This window comes from Bison bison, unplaced genomic scaffold, assembly GCF_000754665.1.
Source record: "Bison bison bison isolate TAMUID 2011002044 unplaced genomic scaffold, Bison_UMD1.0 scf7180017864263, whole genome shotgun sequence".
Classification (NCBI taxonomy): domain Eukaryota; kingdom Metazoa; phylum Chordata; class Mammalia; order Artiodactyla; family Bovidae; genus Bison; species Bison bison.
Window position 1 is genome coordinate 6,883,739 of NW_011494835.1, and position 26,386 is coordinate 6,910,124.

Consider the following 26,386-nt stretch of genomic DNA (forward strand, 5'->3'; position numbering starts at 1 on the left):
GAAATACTTTGAAGCGTATAGGAAAGTCTTAAAAATAGTGTACACTTCCTGTATACATTTCACTCAGTGCTTCCTATTTGATAAAATTTTACTGCATTTGCTTTATCATGCCCTTTCTTTCTCCCTGCTATCTCTCTTCCACCCCCACAGGTATACAGTTTGTTCTTATATTTTTTCCAGAACCAATCAAGAGTAAGTTGTAGACATGATATCCTATTACACCTAAGTAATTCAGTGTATGTTTTTTAAGATAAGGACACTCATACATAACAACAGTATAGCTGTCAGAGTCATGAAATTAATGTAAGTACCTCATTCAGATTCTGCCAGTTCTCCCTGTTACGTTGCATTTATTTGCCATATTTTGTTATCTAGATACCATCTTTTCTCTTTTCCTTTTTTAATTTTTATTTTATATTGGAGTATAGTTGATTAACAATATTTTGTTGGTTTTAGGTGTACAGCAAGGTGATTCAGTTATACATGTATCTGTATATTAAATTCTTTTCCCATTTTCACAGAGAGATCCTTGTTGATTATCTGTTTAAAATACAGCAGTGTATTTATTCAAAACTCCCAGTTTATCCCTCTCCCCTACACTTCCCCACCTCGTTCCCTCTATAAGTCTGCAAGTCTTTCTGTTTTGTAAGTAAGTATATTTGTATCATTTTTTTTTAAGATTGAACTTAGAAGCAATATCATAAAATACTTACCTTTCTCTGTTTGACTTACTTCACTTAGTATGATAATCTCAAGGTCCATTCATGTTGCTGCAAATGGCATTATTTCATTCTTTTTAATGGCTTAGTAATATTCCATTGTGTATATGTGCCACATCTTCTTTATCCACTCATCTGTGGATGGACTAGGTTGTTTCCATGTCTTGGCTATTGTAAACCGTGTTTCAGGGAACACTGGGGTGTACATATCATTTTGAACCATTTTTTCTCTGGATATATGCTCAAGAGTGGAATTGCTGGTAACTCTGTTTTTAGTTTCTTAAGGAACCTCCATACAGTTTTTCATAGTGGCTGTACCAGTTTGCATTCAGTCTCTTTTCTTTCTTGATCTTTGTGTTTTGATGAATGCAGGCCAGCTATTTTATAGATTTTCCCTCAATTTAGGTTTGGCTGACATTTCCTTATGAATTTTTGGCAGGCATACCATAGAAGTGATGTTGCATTCTTAGTGTAACGTATCAGGGAACATGCTGATTTGGTCCTTACTGATGAGGTTAACTTTGATCACTTGGTGAAGCTGGTGTTACCAGGTTTGTCTACTCTAAACTTACTTTTTTTCCCCTCTTGTAATTAATAAATATTTTGTGGGAAAATACTTTAAAACTCTGAATGTCCTATTCTACAACAAACTTCCAAAGCTCCTTTTAGCATTCATTGATGATTCTTTCCAGAATAAATTTCTGATGGTTGCCAAATGTTGGTTTTCTTATTCCATTATTCCTTCTACAGTTTATTAATTGACATTCAACCTTATTTATTAACATGGATTCCTATTTAATCTATTATTATCACTGTTCATTTTGATGTTCAGTTTGCCTCAGATTTAATCAGTAGGAGCCCCTTCAAGCTCCTGTGTCTTATGACATGTCCTCATCATTCTTTGAATTTCTTTACTTTCAAACACAAAAAAGTTTTCAAGCTCATTTCTCTGCCCTCGGAATCAATTCTTGCCCCAGGAGTCCTGATTCTTTTTAGTGGATAATGATACTTGGAAACTAATATATAGACACTTGATAAGCTCATTGCTACAAGTGTGTCATTGCCTCCAGATCCTCTCAGTAGACAGAGCTAAGAAATATATATATGCATGATGCATGAATGTATGTGTATGTGTATCTGTGTGTTATATGCGTTGGAAGTAAAGTTATGACCAACCTAGATAGCATATTCAAAAGCAGAGACATTACTTTGCCAACAAAGGTTCGTCTAGTCAAGGCTATGGTTTTTCCTGTGTTATGGAATGTGAGAGTTGGACTGTGAAGAAGGCTGAGCGCCAAAGAATTGATGCTTTTGAACTGTGATGTTGAGGAAGACTCTTGAGAGTCCCTTGGACTGCAAGGAGATCCAACCAGTCCATTCTGAAGGAGATCAGCCCTGGGTGTTCTTTGGAAGGAATGATGCTAAAGCTGAAACTCCAGTACTTTGGCCACCTCATACGAAGAGTTGACTCATTGGAAAAGACTCTGATGCTGGGAGGGATTGGGGGCGGGAGGAGAAGAGGACGACAGAGGATGAGATGGCTGGATGGCATCACTGACTCGATGGACATGAGTCTGGGTGAACTCCTGGAGTTGGTGATGGACAGGGAGGCCTGGTGTGCTGCAGTTCATGGGGTCGCAAAGAGTCGGACATGACTGAGCGACTCAACTGAACTGAACTGAACTGAATGAGAGCCTACTGTTCAGCACAGAGAACTCTACTCAATGCTCTATGTTGACTTAAATGAGAAAGGAGTCCAAAATAGCTACCTAATTAAGAGCCTTTCTGTACCATCTACAACTAAATTGTTATAAAAACTAAATATCTTATGTCTTTGGTGACCTCTTGAATGCATGAGCTATGAAAAAGATTTGGAAGAAAGTTCTCTTATATATTCAGTTCAGTTCAGTCACTCAGTTGTGTTCAACTCTTTGCAACCCCATGAACTGCAGCATGCCAGGCTTCCCTGTCCTTTACCAACTCTGGGAGCTTGCTCAAACTCATGTCCATTGAGTCAGTGATGCCATCCAACCATCTCATCCTCTCGTCCCCTTCTCTCCTTCCTTCAATTTTTCCCAGCATCAGAATCTTTTCCAGTGAGTCAGTTCTTCTCATCAGGTGGCCAAAGTATTGGAGTTTGAGCTTCAGCAACAGTCCTTCCAATGAATATTCAGTACTGATTTCCTTGAGGATTGCCTGGTTGGATCTCCTTGCAGTCCAAGGGACTCTCAAGAGTCTTCTCCAACACCACAGTTCAAAAGCATCAATTCTTCGGCACTCAGCTTTCTTTATAGTCCAACTCTCACATCCCTACATGACTACTTGAAAAACCATAGCTTTGACTAGACAGACCTTTGTTGGTAAAGTAATGTCTCTGCTTTTTAATATGTTGTCTAGGTTGGTCATAACTTTGCTTCCAAGGAGCAAGCGTCTTTTAATTTCATGGCTACAATCACCATCTGCAGTGATTTTGGAGCCCAAGAAAATAAAAGTCTGTCACTGATTCCGTTGTTTCCCCATCTATTTCCCATGAAGTGATGGGACCAGATGCCATGATCTTAGTTTTCTGAATGTTGAGTTTTAAGCCAACTTTTTCTCTCTCCTCTTTTACTTTTATCAAGAGGCTCTTTAGTTCTTCACTTTCTGCCATAAGGGTGGTGTTATCTGTGTATGTGAGGTTATTGATATTTCTCCCAGCTGTCTTGATTCCAGCTTGTGCTTCTTCCAGCCCAGTGTTTCTCATAATGTACTCTGCATAGAAGTTAAATAAGCAGAGTGACAGTATACATCCTTGACATACTACTTTCCCAATTTGGAACCAGTCTGTTGTTCCATGTCTAGTTCTAACTGTTGCTTCTTGTCCTGCATACAGATTTCTCAGAAGGCAGGTAAAGTGGTCTGGTATTCCCATCTCTTTAAGAATTCTCCAGAGTTTGTTGTGATCCACACAGTCAAAGGCTTTAGTATATTCAGTGAAGCAGATGTTTTTCTGGAATATTGAAAATAATTACTGGCAGTTCTCTGGTGATCTACTGTTAGGATTCAGCACTTTCATTACCATGACCTGGTTTCAATACCTGGTCAGGGAGCTGAGATCTCACAGGCTGTGCGGCAATGACTGCTGGATTTTTTTTGATATCTATATAGCAGCTTTGGTGGTGGTGGTGTAGTCACTAAGTCATGTCTGACTCTTGCAAACCCATGGACTGTAGCCTGCCAGGGTCCTCTGTTTGTGGGATTCTCCAGGCAAGAGTACTGGAATGGGTTGCCATTTTCTTCTCCAGGGGATCTTCCTGACCCAGGGATCGAACCCAGGTCTCCAGCATTGCAAGCAGACTCTTTACCAACTGAGCTACAAGGGAATATATATAGTGCTTTACTGAGATGTAATTCACATATCTCACAGCTCATTCAGAGCATACCACTCCGTGGATTCACAGAGTTGTGCAGCCATTGCAACCATTAATTTTAGAACATTTTCTTCATCACAGAAAGAAATCTCATACTCACTAGCAATCACTTCTTACTTCTCCCAGAGTTCATCCTTCCCTCCCCTTGGCAACAACTGACCTTTCTGTCTCTAGATTTGCCTCTAGATTTTGTATAAATGGTATCATACAGTATATTGTCTCTTGTGACTGACTTTTTTCACTTGATATGTTTTCAAGGTTCAGCTGTATTGCAGCATATATCAGTACTTCATTTTTTTTTTGATTGTCATAGTATTCCATTGTATGGACCTGTCACATTTTATTCATCTACTCATCAGTTGATGGACATTTCAATTGTTTCCACTTTTTTCCTATTATGAACAATACTGTTATGAACATATGTGAACCAGTTTTTGTATATATGTTTTAATTTCTCATGGATATACACTGAGAGATAGAAATATTGGGTCAGATAATAACTATATGTTTAATCTTTGCAAAAACTACCAGATCTTTTTTCAAAGCAAGCACCCCATTTCCTATTACCACTAGCAATATATGAGTGTTCCCATTTTCCTAGTAATACATCCTGGTCAACATGTTATTGTCCACCTTGTTGATTATAGTCATCCTAGTAGATGTAAAGTGGTATCTCAAGGTAGTAAATATCTTCCAGTGAAATCTTAGTGATAATTTTATCAGTGTTTGTTTGTTTGAAAATGTTTTTAATCTTACATAATTTCCAGAAAATTAGTGCAGAACTCCGGAGAAGGCAATGGCACCCCACTCCAGTACTCTTGACTGGAAAATCCCATGGACGAAGGAGCCGGGTGGGCTGCAGTCCATGGGGTTGCTAAGAGTCAGACACGACTGAAGCAACTTAGCAGCAGCAGCAGCAGTGCAGAACTCAAGTGGACAGTTATTCTCCCTGACCATTTTGAAGCTATTGCTCAATTTAGCTGCCATTGTTGCTTTTGGGAAATAAGTGTGTGTGTGTGTGTGTGTGTGTGTGTGTGTATTTGTGTGTGTGTGAAGTCGCTCAGTCATGTCCGACTCTTTACGACCCCATGGACTGTAGCCCACCAGGCTCCTCTGTCCATGGGATTCTCCAGGCAAGAGTACTGGAGTGGGTTGCCGTGTCCTTCTCCAGGGGATCTTCCCAACCCAGGCATCAAACCCGGGTCTTCCGCATTGCAGGCAGATGCTTTATCCTCTGAGCCACTAGGGAAGCCACCAGGGAACTTGTTTCTTTGTAGATAATCTCATTGGCTACTTTAAGGATTATTGTTTTCTTTGGTATTTGGCAGTTTCACCATGATATTACAAATAAAGTATGTCATAAGAAATTAGGTGATAGTAATTTTGAGTTATTAACATTAAACTTAATATTCTACTTCTAAATAGTGATTAGTGATCTGTGAACAGCTATACATAAGGGAATGCTTACTATCTATTTAAAAAGGCCCTATGGTGTATCTTTCTGGAGTACACATTTTGTCAGCTTTATAACTTTCTTCTCAAGACCATGTGTATGTATCTTGATGTAAACAGATGGAGTATGCTTTCCATATCTTTCTACAGCACTGTTGGAAATTATCATGAAAAATGGAAGCACTGCTGGAAATAGCCCTCATTGCGGAAAACCATCAGGTAGTGGTGATCAAAGCAAACCTAATTGCACAAAGGACAGCTCATCTGGTAGTGGTGAAAGTGGAAAAGGCTACACCAAAGACCAAGTGGATGGAGTTCTCAGGTAGGAATGAATATGACTTATATATATGTCAGTTGTTGTTGATGCTAATGTAAGTTTAATGTTGTAACACCTAAAAAATGGGTTTTAATTACAATTCAGTAGAAGAACAGACATTGAGAAGTTGAACTCTTGGTGTCTTATGCTTCATATTCTTTATAAAGTAGTGTAAATTACCAATTCTATTGAAATTTCCATCTTTTAAATATAAGGCACAAAACTAATTACCAAAAAAATTTTTTTTTAGGAAGATTGCTTCAATTTTTTGACACAGTACAGTGAAACCTTCCCTGATGGCTTAGTGGTAAAAAAATCCCCTTGCCAATGCAGGAGACATGGGTTTTATCCCTGGGTCTGGAAGATCCCCTGGAGAAGGGAGTAGCAACTCAACTCCAGTATTCTTGCCTGGGCAATCCCATGGACAGAGGAGCCTGATGGGCTATAGTCCAGGGGGTCACAAAAGAGACAGACAAGACTTAGCAACTAAACAAACAAAAAAACAAACAACAGCAACAGCAAATGTATATATATATATGTATGAAGGAGAATTTCATATGAGGAGAATACTGAGTGCGATTGCAAAGCATTTTCAATTTTCTACTTATATAAATGAAGGATAATTTTTTTTCTATTTATATTCTTTCTTTAAGACTGTCTTTATATATAGCAAATACTATAGTCTTCTCCTTTTAATATTTTTTCTTACTCTCATTGTTCTGCTTCAGTGTTATATTTTTACTTCATGATACACCTCTACTTAAAGCAGGAAAATTAGGTAGAATTGGTAAATTATGAACTGGGTTTTGGAGATTTAACTTTATTAATTTTGTAATTAAGAAAATCTTTTCTGGAAAGAAAATGAACTGAGTATGAAACACTAGAAAAAATACTGTTATTTTTTCTATACACAACATCAATACACCTTAAGGAGGCTGTATTGATGTTGTACTGGAATTGCTGTCTAGGGAATCTAAAGTAAAAGGGTGAAGGACTCTGATTAATCAGATAGTTCAACTTGAAGAGTGAATAGCAGGGAACTAGCTTAAGTGAAGAGTAGGTAAAGCTAGTTTTCTTTCTCTTTTGCCCTTTCTTATTATCCTCTTTTAACCGTACTTCCTTTTTTTTTTTGTTTGTTTTTCCTTTTTTCTCCATTCTTATTTTTAGTTAGTTCTTTTTAACTCAGCATTATTTGGAATTGAAGTTATTTTTAAATTAAGTATCAATGTATTTATATTTTACTTTTTTTCATACATATGCTAAAGTTTAAATGTAACATTTTATCTGTGTGTGACAACAATAAGAACAAAGACTCCCTAACTATGATGAAATCATGATAAAGGGTATTCGATTGGCCTGAATGGTAGTGAAGTCCTTTAAGAATTATAAATAATGTTGGTGACCACTTTTATAACTGTAGTGTTGGGTCAGAGGCTGAATAAGTGAGATAAGTGAAAAAATGAGAGATTTGCTTTTGAATTCCTTTAAGAAAAAGCTTCTACTAAACAGTGTGCCGAAATGTGTTCTAGGAAGCCATCTCTCTCCAAAAACCAAATTGTATTTTCTGCTAGAAATTACTTTTTACTAGGAGAACATATTCTCAGTAAAAGACCTAGAGTGAATTTTGTTATATGTGATTTTTATTTAGAATTATTTTAAATTTGTTTTTAAAGAAAGACTATAGAATCACCTGTATATTGGAAAATATACCCCCTTCCCCAAACAATTGAAATTTTGGAGAATAGGAATCTCCTGAATCTGATATTATTTTAAAAAAATCTCTTTTCTTCATTTCTTCTACTCTAGCCTTGAAAGGAAAACAGGAGTAGCTCAAGATATGGTAGAAATAAAGAAGAGCAGTGTTTTGTTTTCCGCTCTTTTTCAGTAGTTAGGCAGGGGGACATTTTGAGAATAGAAGAATGAAAGATGATGGTGGGTGCAGATCCACTTTTGTATGTGGCCACAATTGGGCAGAGGGAAATAAAATGTTGAGAGAGATCCTGTCTGTTGGGTCTGTATTCTCTGTGAAATTGGAGATGAAGTTATCCTCTGAGGTTTAGAAGAAAGAAATGAGATTGAAAGCTTGAGAAGAATAGTGAAAGTATGGAATACTTGCAGCCAGAAAGGCAGACAGGAAGGCAGGATTGCTGGCTAGCACTGAGGAGCCAGCCAAGTTTCAGACTGAATTCTTAGTGAGTTACAAGAATTAGCTTAGTTTTGTGCCTGTGTTTAGAGATGGTTTCTCTGGTCAATTTTAGCATACCTTTTTATTGTATTACATAAATGTAGTTTTGGGGGGGATTAATATGATCAGAACATTCTTTAATAGAATCCCTGAGTTATTCAGAGTATTTCATTTGCTACCTTATATAAGAGTTGCTTAGCTTTAGCTAATCATGTAACACTTATTCATCATATTAGCCTTCATCAGTGTTGCTTTAGTGAGGTAACAGATCACCAGCAAACACTTACATGCTGTGTGTTTTTGTTTTACCTGTACACTGGGGATTTTTCTGAAGAAAGCCATGTTATCTTGCTGGTTAGCATGATTATGCAAACAAGTTGCTCAGTGACATTTTGGCTCAAAGGGAGAAGCCATGCAATAATACTGCATCCATTGCATAAGTAAGAGCTAGCGTACAGTAAGACTGAACAAAAAATGTGTAACTTTGTAAAACTCATATTCTGTGAAACTAAGCACTGTTTATTGTCTTCAAGTGTTGAAATGTGTTGAAAAATCACAGTGCAAAAGGTGTCCCAGGTCTTATTTGAGGAGATTTTTAATATCTCATTGGAAAAAAAGCCCATCTTTTTCTTTTAAAAATATAAGATCAGTGTGAAATCATTAACTGGCCATCATTATATTTATCAGTTAGGAACATTTCTGTATAACTGTTAAAATTATTTGAATTATGGGGATTTCATTAGGATTGGTTTTAAGCTATAGTTCTTTAAATGGAAACAAATCATTTTGCTAAATTTATAAAATAAATAATCTTTTGTCTCAGGAATAAAGAATTATTTTCCTAAATACCAATTAAATTTGGAGTACATTTAAAAATCATCTATAATAACAACAACAAAAAGTCATCTATAACATAAAAAAAGAATAGAACAAGGCCTCCCTGCCCCAGCCAGTATGCTTTCTAGCACATAAAGGAAGACATAAAAGTTGAGCCATGCATACTTCTCCCTTGTTGAGCTCCCAGACAGATCTTTCTGGCCTTTGTCCACAATGTTTCCTTCCAGTGCAGGTAACAGTTTACCTCTTTTTAATTTATTTTCTTTTTCCTTACTTCCTTTCTTTTTTAATTCTTCAATGAGAATGGAGAAGCAGGAGCAAACTATAAAAACTGTGACAAATGCATTTAGCTGGTGAAAATGAGTATGATGAACAATATATGGATTAAAATTAATACATGAATGGTAATTTCTTGCTTAGGTGTGAAAAGTTAACTAAATGAGTATATGTTTAGCATTACTTGAAATATGTAGTCTACAGTTTGTCCATTGGTGACATTGACTTTATACCTCTCTACTGGCTTCTCAAAGAATTTCTCCTCTTCTGGACACAGTAGGTGTTCTGTACATGTCCTTCTTCCCTTTATTTCTGTCACATAGTTTCTTTTTTTTTTGTCACATAGTTTCTTAACATATCTAGGAAAATGAGTCTCTACAAAGGTAGAGTAATCATTTTCTGTTTTGTTCACTAACTGATCTCAAGAACCCTGGGATATAAATATTATTGACTCAGTAATGAGTCAATAAATATTATTTCCTAAATAAAGGAAATGCCATGCTTATGAAATAAATTGACTTGTGTCAATATTTATTATCTAAAGTAGAAGAGTCTAATTTTAATTATTATTACTATGAAGAAGACTGCCTAACAGATTTTTGTTGATGTGATTATAAAATAATTCTGTAATCTTTTCAGTGTGTTCTCTTTTTACCCTTGTTCATATAACAAATGATGAGTGCTTTCATTACGAAAGGAGAACTAAAGTTCATTTATTCCATAAATATTTACTGAGAACCCCTCATGTACCAAGCACTGTGATGACTAATAGGTGTAGTAGCGAAAAAAGGTCAATCTTTTCTCTTTTCTTTGAACACCTAGAGTCAGCCTTTGCAGTCCTCTAGCTGTCAATGAACAATTGTGCCTCAGATCCATTAACCTGTTACTACCTGTCATCAAGCCACTCATACATGGAACACATTTAAAATCATAAAGTACACGCCAAAAAATATGTAAAATATATCTGTATTTTAGAGAAGGAAAATTATTAGGTCATGAGAAAATGTAAGCATCCAAAAGGATTACTGTTCTTTGCTCCATTCGCAGTACTTCTTTTCCTAACCTACTTCAAAGACTCTGGGCTTAAATATTGCATATTTAGGGTTATAAACTATGTAAGTAGTCTTTTAAGAGTATGTTCATCAAAATGAAAATCAGGTGTAACAAATATGTTTGAGTCCCATAATGTATTTTATTATGAGATTTTATCTTTCATGGAGAGTGACACACGTGAACTCTCTTTAACATTGCCTGGCTGAATTCACTTGCTTTGACATTTAAGCCATGGGATACAGTAGTTGTTTTACATGCACTAAACTGTTGCTTTGCTATTTGGTTAGGTTTGCATTATGCAACAACAAAACTCTTGAAATGCAATGTCTGTTAATCTTTAGCTGTGACATCTTGAGAGGAGTTTTGGGATTTCTTATGTATTTAAGAGTACTGTAAAATTGTTCTTACTCTCTCATTTTAGTATGTGCTCTGTCCTACATCCACATTTGTTATGAGCTTTGCTTTACTTCTCTGTAGTTGAGATAAATTGTACAAGGACATTCTCACGGTTAATTCTTCTTAGAAAGGGGTTGGAAAAATGGTCTGTGGTTGAAAAGAGAATGGAGCAATGACCCTTAATGGATAAACTATCATTTAATATTGAGAAAACAATCCACAAATAGTTCTTTATACTATTCTGGTGTTCATTGGAAGGACTGATGCTAAAGCTGAATCTCCAGTACTTTGGCCACCTCATGCGAAGAATTGACTCATTGGAAAAGACTCTGATGCTGGGAGGGATTGAGGGCAGGAGTTGAAGGGGACGACAGAGGATGAGATGGCTGGATGGCATCACTGACTCGATGGACATGAGTCTCAGTGAACTCTGGGAGTTGGTGATGGACAGGGAGGCCTGGCGTGCTGCGATTCATGGGGTCTCAAAGAGTCAGACATGACTGAGTGACTGAACTGAACTGAACTGAATCAATAAAAAATTAGAAGTATTACTCAAAGTTCTTCCTTGAAATTTACTTATAACACACTCTCTTGTTCACAGCATAAACAAATGTAAAAATTACTATGAAGTACTTGGAGTAACCAAAGATGCTGGTGATGAAGATTTGAAAAAAGCTTATAGAAAGCTTGCTTTGAAGTTTCATCCAGACAAAAACCATGCACCTGGAGCAACAGATGCTTTTAAAAGTAAAGTAAACCTTTTAAAGCAATTTTCTAAGCTCTTTTTAGAATTCACTTTATAGTATTTCAGATACTAAGTCCTACCTTTAGACTGGTGCATAAGCATTTTAGACTGGTGAGGACCAGCATAAGCATGGGTCCTCAAAATCCTTTAAAACTTAACTTGTTATACCAAGAGCCAAACAAATGCTGTTTGGCTTCACAAAAGCATCATGTCAGCTTTTGCAAATTTCAAAGTAACTTTTCTAGATACACAAGCATGCTTTCTTGTTTACCACACAAGTAGTGTGATAACTATGCATGAGCTTCTAGCATTTTACCAGCTGGATCTAAAGGAGTTAAAAGTAAAATATATTTTCTGTGAGTTTTTTAAATATTAGAGACTGTCTAGAATTGGAAAATTACTTAGAATCACTGTTTGTCCAGTGTTCTTCTATTTCTGTTAACTCCAGACAATTTTTTGCATTTTTCATATGTAGTTCTAACATGATTTTTTTTTTCAAGAATGTTTGTTTCCTCTTAGCTACTATTCATTTTTCTTCATTTTCTTTATTACTTCAGTTTTATTTTGTCAATTTAGTAAACAAGTGTGAGAGAACTGATTTTATAATTTCATGTTTATTGCAATTTATTCATAGGAGTTATTTTCTGGTTAATAAGAAAATGCTTAAGTTATTATTTGTTTTTGTGAATTTGGCATTCATAGAGCCAACGTATGATGTTTACGGTGAAATGCTGGGGTTTTGGAATAACAGAAAGGAGATACTAATTTTTTAAATTTTCCTAAAAAATAGATGACTCAATTGGTCACTCAACAAAATACCGTTAAAATTGTTTCCAGAATAGTTTTATTTCTTAAAGGAAGTTGCCAATCTGCATACATTTGGGGATTATTAATATAGTTCAATAAAAGCAGCTGCCAAAGTGGTACTGGTGAAATTAAGATATCACTGTGACAGTGAGAACCTTCTCTGATTGTTTCCTTAAATTAAAAGTAGCATATTGAAAATACAGGAAAAGTTTCTTTACTCAAAAACACTAGCTTTTACCACATATTCCCCCCACAAAGGTAAAAAATTTTTTTTCACATTCAGAATTAAACTCATTTAATTTAAAATTTTTTGTGTTTTTAAGATGTTTAAAATGTTTGGCAGTGAAATATTTGCATGTCTGTGATCTGTTAGATGATTTCAGTATTAATTCTTCATTAATGCTAAGAACATGCTTCTTTCTCCCATTTCTGTATTGAAGTTGTGTTATTAATAGCATTATTGGTCTTAGAATAACAGTGAGTGGATCTACCAATATTTTTACAGCTTGTGTTGTGTTTTGAAGAGATGAGCAACATAAATGTCATCCCACACAGACACTCAGAGAAGTTTTACAAAGGTGATGCTACTTTGATGTGGTACATTTCAGAATCTAATGCTCTAATTTGCAAAACTAGAAACAATATTGATCAACATGCTGGGTGATGACTCATCTGTAGAGGAAAGATGCACATTATTCAATACACAGGTTATTTGTAAATCAGAATGCCAGTTTATTAATTCCAAGGAGGATCATACTAGGGTGGTGGTTGATGAACCCATTTTTGAGTAGAAACTACATAGAAAACGCAGATTGTTGGAACTTCCCTGGTGATCCAGTGGTTACGACTCTGTGCTTCCATTTCAAGGGGCATAGGTTCAATCCCTGGATGGGGAATCCTGCATGCCACATGGTGCAGCTATAAAGAAATAAAAGAAAACCCAGACTGTAAGCCACAGAAGATTGGTGAACAAAGGTAGTTAATTAGACAATATTACTGCTAGTGTGTCATCACAGAGAAGTGGCAAGTTTCCTTCATTCAAGTGGCAAGATCCTTCATAGGATCTTTTCATGACCTTCTGAATCATCTTATTTTCTCCTTAATCAATTGATCTTAATTTCTGTGTCTGGGATACCAAGCTATTTAGTCTAAATAAAGACTATAGTTCTTTGTTTGTATAAGAAGTAAGTATAGATTTATTGCTCTGTGATTGCTAAAATACTTTTTACAGAAGATGGAAACCGTTTTTTTTAATTTCCTTCAAGAATAGAAAAAGAGACAATTAGTTAAGGAATGAGATTAGGTAGAAGATATATTTTCATTGTGTTTTGTAAAACTGTAAAAATAAAAGCTTACCAGCAAAGAGGGTAGATTAAATAAACTAAGGTCATATAGCTCTTTGTCGTTTAATTAGGTTTTTGAACTTCTCAAGGCAGGGAATATTTTATTTACATCTAGACAATAACTTGCATAATATGTATAAACATACCTTTAAAAATATTTGAAATATATCCCTTTCCTTCTCTCTGATGTGGATATTTTCAAAATATGCCCTGTCTGCATTTATCTTCAAAGACTCCAAGTATTTCGTAGACTGTTTGAATAATACATGTGCCTGGTGACATATGCATGAATCTGATTGCAAAGGGCATTGATTAACTGTATGTTTGTTTGTTTGTTAAATAATAATGGATCAGATGCTACTGCCTATGTCAGGTTTTGTAGTTCAGTATTCTTTTTTTTCTTTCTTTTTGACTGTGCTAGGTCTTCATTGATACATGGGCTTTTCTCTAGTTGTGGCAAGCAGAAGCTACTCTCTAGTAATGTTGCATAGGCTTCTCATTGCGATGGCTTCTCCTGTTGCAGAGCCAGGCTCTAGGGCACATGAGCTTCAGTAGTTGTGGTTTCCGGGCTCTCGAGCACAGGCTCAGTAGTTGTGGCTCACGAGCTTAGTTGATCCGAGGCATGTGGTGGGATCTTCCTGGACCAGGGATTGAACCTGTGTCATCTGCATTGGCAGGTGGATTCTTTACCACTGAGCCACAAGAGAAGCCCCTCAGTATTCTTAACATCTAGACTGATTTTCTAAGAATAGAGAAGTCAGTCTACCTTGTGGGCTAAAGTTCTAGAGAAATACAAGAAGAAAATATGAGATATCCTCTTATTAAATGAATTTGTAATTTATGAAGAGGAGACAAATCTCACACAGAACATTTGGAATAATAGTAATATCTAGCATTCAACAAGCATTTTATAGTTTTTCATTCCCATTTTTAAAACTTTAATGCTATTAAAAATCTTCTGAAGTAAACAGGAACCAGTGTCATCCCTTTGCAAGTAAGAAAATGTGAATCTCAAAGAGATTAACTGATTTACCCAGGATCTCCCAGAAGACTGACTGTAATTAAAATACAAAACATAGAATAAAGATATCCAAAGAAAAGCCAGATAGGTACAGTAGAGTTATAATCAGAGTAATTGGAGAAGCTTCCATATTATATGTGGGAATTATGTATTCTCAAGATGAGTGTGATTTCTTTGGTTAGAGAAGATGGCAAAAACTTGGGTATGAGAATGAGGGAAGTGATTTAAAAGTCAGTGAGGACTTCCACTTTCAGGAAGACTTTTCCCTGTTATTCACACTAAAGTACAACTGAAAATTAGTTATAAAACAAAACAAATATAAGTTACTCAACATAGTGTTGGAAATTCTAATCAGTGCATTTAGGTGAGAGAAAGAAATGAAAGGCCCATAAACTGTCCCTATTTGCGAATAACATGATCATGTATAAAATACCTAAGGAATGTACCAAAAAGAAAATCCTAGAACCAATAAGTGAATCCTGCAAGATTTCAGGGTGTAAGATAAACATAAAAAGATCGATTACTATTTAGTATATATCTGCATACTAATGTATACTATTTAGTATATTTCTTCATACTAACATGTAGACACTGAAATTTAAAAATGCATTACTATTTATAATCACACACACACAAGAAATATTTAGGTGTAAATTTAACAAAACTTGTTTAAGATTTGTATGCTGAAAACTATATAATATTAATGAAAGAAATCAGAGAGGATCTAAATAAATGGAATGATATATCATGTTCATAGATTCAAAGACACAGTAGTAAAGATGTCAAGACTTCCCAAGTTGATACACACATTTAATACACTTCCTGTCAAAATCTTAACAGACTTCTTTGTAGATGAAAGGAAGTTTATTCTGAAAGTCATATGGAAATACAAAGAACCTGAATAAATGATTCATTAAACGAGTAGGAGAAATAAGTGTACCTGATTTTAGGACTTACATTATAACTATGGTTAGCAAAATAGTATAGAATTGGCAGAAGAAGAGACACATAGATCAGTGGAACAGGATGGGAACCCATAGAGATATGACAGAAGTGCAAAATCAATTCAGTGGAGAAAAGATAGCCTTTTCAACAGAATAGTTTTGGAGCAACTGGACATTCATAGGCAAAACAAACAGCAAAATTTAACCTTGAAATAAGTCTCATGCTTTATATAAGAATGAGTTCAACATGAATCTTATAAAGTGTAAAACAGCACTTCAACTTTTAGCAAAAAATCATGGGAACAAATTTTTAGGATCTTAGGCTATGTAATGACTTCTTAAAACTTAACACTAGACAGTTTATAACACAAAAAGTAGATAAGTTGGACTTGATCAAAAAAATTTGTTTGCTTTGCAAAGATGCTATGAAGTAGAAGAAAAGACAAGCAACAAGGAAGGAGAAAATATTTGCCAAGCACATACCTATCTGACAAAGGACTAGTGTCCATAATATATAAAGAACTCCCCCAAACTCCCAATTAAAATAGACAACCCTATTACAAAATGGATATGAGACATGAAGAGACATCCTATTAAAGATTATATACACATGGCAAGTATGCATGTGAAAAAGTTTTTAGCATCATTCATTAGCCATTAGAGATATTGCAAAGTAAGACCAAAATGAGATTCTACTGCACACCTATCAGAATGGTTAAAATAAAAAAAAGTAGGAACACCAAATACTGGTACAGATGCAGAGTAACTGGATCACTTACACATTGCTGATAGGTTATGAGATGACATAGTCACTCTGTAAAACAATTTGGCAGTTTCTCCCAAAACTAAGTATTTAACTAATAGACAACCCAGCAATTGCATTTCTAGGAATTTATCTTAGAAATAAAAATATATATTTACACACAAACTTATTCATGAATGTACATAGCAGTTTTATTTGTAATAACCAAAACCTAGAAACAACGCAGATGTTGTTCATTTGGTGATTAGTGAAACAGTGATGCATCCATCCCATGGAGAACTAATCAGCAATAAAAGGAATGAATGACTTACATAACAGCTTGGATCGATCTCCAAAGAACTATACTGATTGAAAAAGGTCAATCTAGGAGATTTCATTCCATTTATATACTGTTATTCCATTGATTTAACATTCTTGTAATGTCAAAATTATAGAAATAGAGAAGACAAGTCAGTAGTTGTAGGCAGTTAAAAGGGAAAGGAGGAGAAGGAAGTAGATGTGGGTATAAAAGGGCAGCCTGAGATGGTGCTGGAAATGTTTTATATCCTGATTGTTATCAATGTCAGTATGCTTGATATAATAATTTTATAAGGTATTACCATGGGGGAAATTGGGTAATGGGTAGAAGAGTCTATCTATATTACTCTTTACAACTTCATATGAATCTAAAGTTAACCTCAAAATAAACAGTGTAATTAAAGGAAAATTAATAAAGTGGACTGTATCTTTTTGTGAAGTAAACAACACTGGGATGGAAATGTATTTTGTGAGCTTTGAATACCAAAATGAATTTTGGTTTTAATTTTTAAGATAATAAAGAACTGAAAAAAAATCTTGATTATAGGTATAGCACAAGGTAAATAAATAGTAAATTAGTCACAGTAGATAGACTAAATTGTCTTACATATACAATTATGAATTATGACAATTTTTCACAAATGTCACCTAAAATATCATAGCATTTGGAAATTATTTTTATAGCAAAGCCTTAGAAGTAGAATTGAGTTGCCAATATATTAATAGTTTAAAAAGTAATAGTATTATGAACCTGAAATAGGTTCAGTGTATAGAGGTTAAGAATCCTAAAACTGTTATTAATACTGGAAGTACAACTTTGGCAGATATTGATAAGTATGCTTCTTTTTTGGGTATGTACCTTGGTGATGTTTGTAAGTACATTACTTGGATCTCTGATTATGCTTTCCCATTAGAGCAACATTATAAATGATTGCTATATTTCTGAGTCATAGATCTATTTGGAAATCTAAAGAAAGTTCTGGGCCATCTCCTCAAGATAAATGGACTATTCATCTAAATTTTCATTCCATAGTGTTCACAGATGACTGGAAAGCTATCTCTGAATCAGAAAAAAGTTCCAGAGTATCTGCATATAATTAATTTCAATGTGATATGTAGTCATCCAGAAACAACTATCTAATGAGCATCTATTTGCTTGTTCAGTACCTATGACAACCACCACATGGGATCCAGAAAGTATTTTTAAAATAATCCCATATGCAAGAGGCTTATGATCTAGTTTGAGAAGCAAGTTGTATTTGTGAAATGATTAGTTATTAGAAGTTTCAGAATAAGAATAGGGTAATTCCTGCTGTTAGATTAAAGCAGTACAGTTTTTGTAAATTACCTCAAGAAGACATTTTGGTAATTAATGTCCTCTTTTGGACATGGAAATGTGAGATAGGAAATCGAACTTTTTATGAATATCACAAAAGTAGCAAAGTAAGATAGGAAAACTAGAGACTATGTGGATTCATTTTTTTTTAAAAATTCAGACTTTATGCTAGACCATGGAGATATTGCAATGAAACACACAGTTCCTACCTTCATGGAGTTGACAGTTTAAGAGAAATAAATTGTTCAGGATTAGAATGAAGAATACCTCACTCTGGGCTGGCGTGTGCAAAAAAAAGTTTTATGGTGTAGGTTGCAGAGAGTTCACTTACTATGCTAAAATAAATTTGATCTTGAACAAGTCTCCTAACCTTTTTGAAACTCGGGGACTTCATCTGTAAAGTGGGGATACTAATGGATAATATAATAAGATATTTGGGTTCAGAGCCTGACAGTTGGTAGCTATTGCTGTTACTAGTGAGTGACTAGATTAGGATACTCAAAAAGGAAATCATAGCAGGCTATTAGGGGATAGAGCACAATAGTAAGAAAGCAAGATGGGCATTCCTTTATCTTCAACGCAGTAGGGAGACTGTACAGTATAAAAAATTGTATTGGGAGGTAATACATATAATTATAAGCAATGTATATAATACCTTTAAAAGAAATTGTTACTGTTGTATTTTTTTTTCTGATTAGCCTCAAGTCTTTTTTGTTGTTTGACAAGTAGGTTTTATATGGTACAGTCTTTTTTAATGTGAAAACTTTGCTCATCAATTTCTCATTACTTTTTCAGAGATTGGAAATGCTTATGCTGTTTTAAGCAATCCAGAAAAACGAAAGCAGTATGACCTCACAGGCAATGAAGAACAAGCATGTAATCAGCAGAACAATGGTAGATTTAATTTCCATCGAGGTTGTGAAGCTGATATAACTCCAGAAGATTTGTTTAATATATTCTTTGGTGGCGGATTTCCTTCAGGTATTTTAGTGTTAATTATAAATATTATATTTTATGAAGCTAGAGATCCTTACCACCAATTAGGCTATTTAGAGACTTATGTACCTCCCTCTGAGATTTCTTATAGTATTATGGTCCTGTGATAGTTCTTCATAAAAATATGATAAAAATGTAGACTTATTAGCTTTATTGTAAGTCTGTATTTTTCCCAGAATATATTTTAATTTTAAAAAGATGTTCTATATTTTACATAAAGCTGAAAAAAGGATCTATAAGTAGGAAATCGAGTGGCAATGTCTTAGTTAAATGCTGTTACATCTATAGGAAGTAATCTGTCTATTGGAGGACTATTTGGCATGGGTTCTTTGAAGATCTTCATAGATATTTAATTAATAACATTATAGATATATTATGAGTACATGTGGAGATATTTTCCATTGAAATATTAAAATGTCTGAATCATTGGTTCTATATAAAGTGGGTTTTAACACCTTACATTAAAGATAGAAATAATTACTTGAATTAGGCTATCAAAGTAAAGTGCTATAGAAGTACTACTAAATAGACTTTTTAGTACAGCATATGTAGTATTGAGTTTTACTTACATTTACTGTGAGTTGCTTGTGTGGAAATTAATTTTTTTTAAGAGTAGCTTCTCTAAGGTGTTTAAAATTGTAGCTCTAGTTTTGTTTACCACAGTTTAAAAAGGTGCTGAGTTAAACATCCCATTCAAAATTAGGAGAGTCTTTATGAATGTAGCAGTATAATTTGGCCTGGTAGCACTGTCTGAATATTATTGAGAAACACTGTGGTCATTGATAAGGTATTTTGTAAAACATCCTTGAAAGAAAGAGGATATATAAAACAAATTAATGACTGAAAATATAACCTTGACATATTAGGATATGTAATTCCCTCTCATAGAAAAATTATTCAGACTAATAATTTTGACTAAAAATATGCTAGGAACAATTAGAAATCTTTCAGGAAATAGTGACTTTCTGATCGTTGATTTGCAGTTTTTTTGCTTGTCTTAACATAGTTTACTTTATCAGTGATAGCCCTTGCTCATTGGTCACCTTTTTTTGAAAACAGCTTGAATGTCATCAACAAGAAAATGTTGGAAAGTTGTGGTCCACCTGTACGATAGTTTATTATACAGCTGTTTTTTTTAATGAATGAAAGTAGTATCATTTGATTTCTAGAGATACTTATGATTCATTGATAAATGCAGAAGGCAGAGTTTCAGATTAATGATCCCAGATTTGTAAAATCAACCAACCACAACAAAAGTCCTGTTTGTATGCAGTATTAGAGAGGAATTCTTACTAAAGTTTTCATCAAGAGTTTCTCCTTTACTTTAAGGGAAACAAAGAAGAATCATTCTGGGTTTTGTCCACTTTTCATTTACAGGAGGGCAGTAAGAGTTCATTACTCAAATGTGCATTATTGTAGTAATTAAAAAAATTAAAATATAAAGGAAAATATAACTTTCTCCCTAATTTAACCTTGCTTTTAATTTTCTAGGTAGTGTACATTCATTTTCAAATGGACGAGCTGGTTATAGCAATCAACATCAGCATCGACATAGTGGACATGAAAGAGAAGAAGAAAGAGGAGATGTATGTTTATGATATGATTAGAAATCAGAAAATGGCAAATTTCAGCTCAGGAAAAGGATAGAGTTGTCTGAAAACAGATCACGTTGTTTTAAAAGGAAGTAATGAGTTTTCTTTTGCCAGAGGTGTTCAGCATAGACTAGAGAATCCCCTAGGGATGATGGGGGACCAGGAGAAGAAGTCAGGGTGGCAGGTGGTTGGGCAATATGGCACCTTCACATTTGATATTCTATGATTCTAATGAAGATAAATCTCAAATGTTCATGTTCCTAAGGTAAATTCTTATTGTTGGGTCTAAAGAGTTTAGAATTAATACTGAAAAACTTAAATTAGAAGTAACTTTCCTTGTTCTAATACAGTTATACTTAATTGCATATAGCAGTTAAATTACACGAAAGAGAAAGGTAAATGGAAAGCGCTCTAGACTAGAAATTAAAAGGTCTGGGCCCCAGTTCTGCCATTTTCATCAGTGTCCACGTTCCACCCTCAAATCCCAGGTAAAAATAGTTTTGCAACCTGCTGCATATTGATAGAGTATCTATGGAAAAGAAAAAAAAAAAAAGAGGGAGACAGAGAACTTCCTCATCTATATAATGAGATCAGGTTATATCAGTTCAGTTCAGTTCAGTCCCTCAGTCGTGTCCAACTCTTTGTGACCGCATGGATTGCAGCACACCAGGCTTCCCTGTCCATCACCAGCTCCCAGGGCTTAGTCAAACTCATGTCCGTCGAGTCAGTGATGCCATCCAACTATCTCATCCTCTGTTCCCTTCTCCTCCCGCCTTCAGTCTTTCCCAGCATCAGGGTCTTTTCCAAGGAGCTGGTTCTTCACATCAGGTGGCCAAAGTATTGGAGTTTCAGCTTCAGCATCAGTCCTTCCAATGAATATTCAGGGTTGATTTCCTTTAGGATTAACTGGTTGGATCTCCTTGCAGTCCAAGGGACTCTGAAGAGTCTTCTCCAATACTACAGTTCAAAAGCATCAGTTTTTTGGTGCTCAGCTTTCTTTATAGCCCAACTCTCACATCCATACATGACTACTGGAAAAAGCATAGCTTTGACAAGACAGACATTTGTTGGCAAAGTAATGTCTCTGCTTTTTAATATGCTGTCTGGGTTGGTCATAGCTTTTCTTCCAAGGAAGAAAAAACAAAATGAAAACCACGATTATGGAAAACTAACCAAACTGATCACATGGACCACAGCTTTGTCTAATTCAATGAAACTATGAGCCATGCCATGTCGGGCCCCCCAAGATGGACGGGTCACGTGGAGAGTTCTGACAAAACGTGGTCCACTGGAGAAGGGAATGGCAAACCACTTCAGTACTCTTGCCTTGAGAACCCCATGAACAGGTTATATCAGTGTTTTCCAGAACAGTGTCAGGATCTCTAGGTGAAGCACCTAAAAAGTTGTATTATTAAGAATCATCCCAGGACGTTGGTTTGATCAGGCAGATTTGGAAGCACTGAATCAGATGATCTCAAATGTCATTTCTCCTCTAAAAATGTTTGACAACTGTTGGATTATTGACAACTACAGTTATATTGCAATTTGTTATTCTTTGATGATTTTTTACAGGGAGGTTTTTCTGTGTTTATCCAGCTGATGCCCATTATCGTATTGATCCTCGTATCATTATTAAGCCAGTTGATGGTCTCTAATCCTCCTTATTCCTTATATCCCAGATCGTAAGTAGCTAAGTGAAGTTTTACCCCCCAAAATTGTTGTTTTTTACTTAGATAACTTTAAAGGGCCCTGTGCACTTTTAAACTTTTAAATGACAAATCTTCTCTTACTTCATGTGTACCATTTAAAAATCTTTAATTTTAAAGATAGTTTACCTAAGCAGTAAGTTTGTGTTGTTAGTTTACATTTCTGTTCTATTGTGGATAAGGACAGAAGTGCTATATTTGAACTTGATAGCAATTTAATGTAATAGGTAATGGATTGACATCAAAGACAAAAACCTTCAGAAGACAAAAGTACTTTAAAGACAAGGTATGGGGAGGGAGGAGGGAGGAGGGTTCAGGATGGGGAACACATGTATACCTGTGGCGGATTCATTTTGATATATGGCAAAACCAATACAATATTGTAAAGTTAAAAAATAAAAATTAAAAAAAAAAAGACAAGTAGAATTGTGATTGATGCTACATACATAGATTTGTGTCATTAAAGTGGAAATGATGTTACTCTTCTGTTTATAAAATATTGATTAAATAAAAGCAAATATTACTTTTTATGTATTTTTCCACAATATATTGTACTCTATAAGCGATCGGGACAAAGCAAATTTAATGCAGTATACATTCTAAAAAACTTTAGTATAATACAATGAAGATAAAGGAAACTTTGTAGAACCATATCACCAGTTCTTTTATAGTATTAAAATGATTGGTCTACAAATAATTTATTTCTTACAAATAAGATTTTTGCTAACTAAAAATTGAGAGAACTTATAAGAACATAATGTATTAAAATATGATTACTTTTTTATCACATAAAAAAAGTAGCTTTAGGTAATTTGAAATTATATAAATACTTGATTACCAATAGTAATTTTTAAATTATTTTTAATTGTTTTTGTTAGCTTGGTTTGTAGAAGCAAATCAGAATGTACAATTTTAATTAAAAAATAATGATCAAACATTTCTTTTACAGTGGATCAGGACAAACAATTAAAATGCAGACAGAAAACTTAGGTGTCATTTATTATGTCAACAAGGACTTTAAAAATGAATATAAAGGAATGTTACTACAAAAGGTAGAGAAGAGTGTGGAAGAAGATTATGTGACTAATATTCGAAATAATTGCTGGAAAGAAAGACAACAAAGTAAGTTTACATTTTAAATGTTTAACATTTAAAAACTTATTCAGAGTCTTGGAATTGATTACTGAAGATTTCTTTACTCAAAGGATGTTCTAAAATTGCCTGGCACCTACCCGGAGCCTGGTACTTAAGTGAGACAATGTGTTTTAACGTACTTGCGGCCTTATAACAATATTTGGCATGTGGCAAAGACAATGGTATTTGTGTTATTGTTATTCTTAGTAACTATAGGTGGAATAAGTAGATAGTATCAAATTTCATTGTATTTAAGATGTTGATGGTTGTAACATGCATCATTATTTTATGACCACTAAGAAAGAAAGTCTTGGCATAAACAATGTCATCAGTTTTAATATACATCCTGTTTCAGAATTAATTTTGAAATTCTTCATTAATTTAGCTTCAACAGGTAGCACTGTTAGTGTACAATGAGTTTTGTTGACAATTCATTTTCCTTTACTTATTTTGTATGTAGAAAAGTTCTTGTGAACACTTAATTGTTTAGCATCTTCCAGCCTCAGCTTCCTTAATTTAGTTGTTTCTATAAAAAGATTGACCATAAGAATCTGCTGAAATGTTCCTTGTGAACTGTTCATTATAGTTTTTTGTCTGTTCCAAGTCATAAAGTAGATTATATAGTATAGACTTCGGAATTAAATAGACTGAAATTGAATCCTAGCTCTGAAATTTTTAGCTGAGTGAGTAGTAACAAATATTCTAACCTCATGTATAAGATGGATGATAATGATCAGTGGGAAGAGGAATAACTGTAGTTTATATAATACCTATTTTCTCAGTCATTGTCCCAAGCACTTTATGTATATTAACTTATTTAAAATCTACAACAACACTGTGAGGTTATTATACCCAATTTGCATGTGAGGAAACTGTGCCAAAGAGAGATTAATTAATAACTTGCCAAAGTCATTAAGGTCATCTGTGATTCAAAACCTATTTGCTTTCAGAATCTAGGCAGTGTGCTCCACAGTCTTCTCATTAATACCTAACTTTATGGGTTTGTTATGAAAATTAAATCAGGGAATAGCTAAAGTGTTTCATATGCAGTAAATACTCAGAAAATGGAAGCAGTTAACATTATCTCTTATCTACTAGGGAAAATTTGATAAAACATTACCTTTATATATTTCTCAGAGAGTTCTTATCTCTAGCCTTGGTTTCTTCTTCTATATTTTGATAATTAGAGTAGAAACCTTGCTGTTTGAGTCTCTGAGTCTGTGAATCAGTATGTTCTCAGTGTAGAGAAGGTTACCTTAGTGGTTTTCAACTGGGAATGATTTGCTCCCACATCCCAGTGGACATTTGATAATGTCTGGAAACTTTATGTGAATCAACATGGGGTTGGAGTAGAAGAGATTGCTTCTAGCACCTAAATGGGTTAAGGCCAGGGATGCTGCTGAAACATTCTGCAGTGCACAGGACAGCCTCCACAACAAAAATTATCTAGCCTATATACCAGTTTTGTTGAGGTTGAGAAACTGTGCATTAGCCAAATGTCTTAAGAGAAGTATTTGCCAAATTTTATTTATTTAATTTTATTTCACTTAATTTTTTTATCTGTAGTACCTCGCACAATTGTTGGATGAATGAGTAATGGATTTGTATGAATGAATGACAGGGCTCTGGTGTCTCAGATGGTAAAGAATCTCCCTGCAATGTGGGAGACCCTGGGTTAGGATGATCCCCTGGAGAAGGGAATGGCAACCCACTCCAGTATTCTTGCCCGGAGAATTCCATGGACAGAGAAGCCTGGTGAGTTACAGTCCACAAGGTTGCAAAGAGTCAGACACAACTGAGCAACTAATACTCACACACACATGAATGAATGAAAGGCCTACCTATTTTGTGCTAAAAGAATGATGAGTACATTACATATATCACTTTCAAATACAAGTTCTAGTCCCCAGCCAAAACGGGTGATTTTTGAGTTTTGCATGCTTAAATTCTATTAAATAATAGGGAAGTGACCGCATAAATAGAAAGGAAAGATAATTCACGTTTATGGATTAAAGTGTAATGTTATGTTTAAAGTGTTGGCTCTTGGAATCCCTTGCAAGATCCTGACTTCATCAACACAGTTACCTAGGCCAAGTTACTTAACCTCTCTAAATCTCAGTTATCTCATCATTAAAATATGGACCAGAACAGATAATATTTGTTAACACTTAGCATAATGCCTTGTACCCATATGTATTCTATATTACTGTTTGTTATAATTTTGTTTTACTCTTTCCCTAGCATGAGCCAAGTGGGTTTTTTTTTTGCATAATTTAATCTCTTAATAGTTCAACAAGATCACTTATCAGTTGGTTTCATGGACCCTTCAGTCCATCTTCTGTCCACTATACCACATTGTCTACAGCTGTATTGTACACATTTCCATGTGTCTTTCAAAGTTACTATCAGAAGTTTTAGCTAAATCTGTTTAATGTCATTATTTATAAAACAACTTGCTTGTGTTCAAAAATATCAATGAAACAAGACGAAGCTCTTAAAGACAAAGAGACATGACAACTGAATACAGTATGTGATCCTAAATTGAATCCTGGGTGGGAGGAAACCGTTATAAAGGATATCATTGGGACAACTGGTGAAATTTGAGTATGGACTATGTATTAGATAATAGTATTATGTCTAATAGTATTATGTCATTGTTAAATTTATGGATTTGAAAATTGTATTGTGGTTATGTAAGAGAATGCCCTTGTTCTTAGGAGAAACTTGCTGAAGTATTAGGAATGAAAGGTCATGATGCCTGTAACTTAACTCTCAAAAAGTTCTACAAAATAATCGCCACCACAACAGTAACAGCAGCCTTTACTGTAGAATGCTAAAGCAGATTTGACAGAATGTGAAAAATTAGTCAATCAAGGTCAAGGGCTTTAGAATGTTTATTGTGGTACTCTTTAACTTGTGTATATTTGAAATTTTTAAAATAAACTTCAGCAAATTCAGCCTCTTGATGAAAGTGAAAGTGGAGAGTGAAAAAGTTGGCTTAAAGCTCAACATTCAGAAAACGAAGATCATGGCATCTGGTCCCACCACTTCATCGCAA

At 34.6% G+C, this 26,386-nt stretch overlaps 1 protein-coding gene across 1 annotated transcript in view; it reads left to right on the forward strand.

The window, feature by feature from the left end:
* Nucleotides 1–5,353: 5,353 nt before the first annotated feature.
* Nucleotides 5,354–26,386, forward strand: part of DNAJB14 (DnaJ (Hsp40) homolog, subfamily B, member 14) — a 28,445-nt gene continuing 7,412 nt past the window's right edge. The window contains exons 1-6 of the mRNA XM_010848298.1: nucleotides 5,354–5,903; nucleotides 11,246–11,391; nucleotides 18,696–18,881; nucleotides 20,388–20,482; nucleotides 22,061–22,170; nucleotides 23,144–23,316. Of these exons, the coding sequence (XP_010846600.1) occupies nucleotides 5,749–5,903; nucleotides 11,246–11,391; nucleotides 18,696–18,881; nucleotides 20,388–20,482; nucleotides 22,061–22,170; nucleotides 23,144–23,316 (865 nt within the window). The 5' untranslated portion in view covers nucleotides 5,354–5,748. The remainder of the gene's footprint in view (nucleotides 5,904–11,245; nucleotides 11,392–18,695; nucleotides 18,882–20,387; nucleotides 20,483–22,060; nucleotides 22,171–23,143; nucleotides 23,317–26,386) is intronic.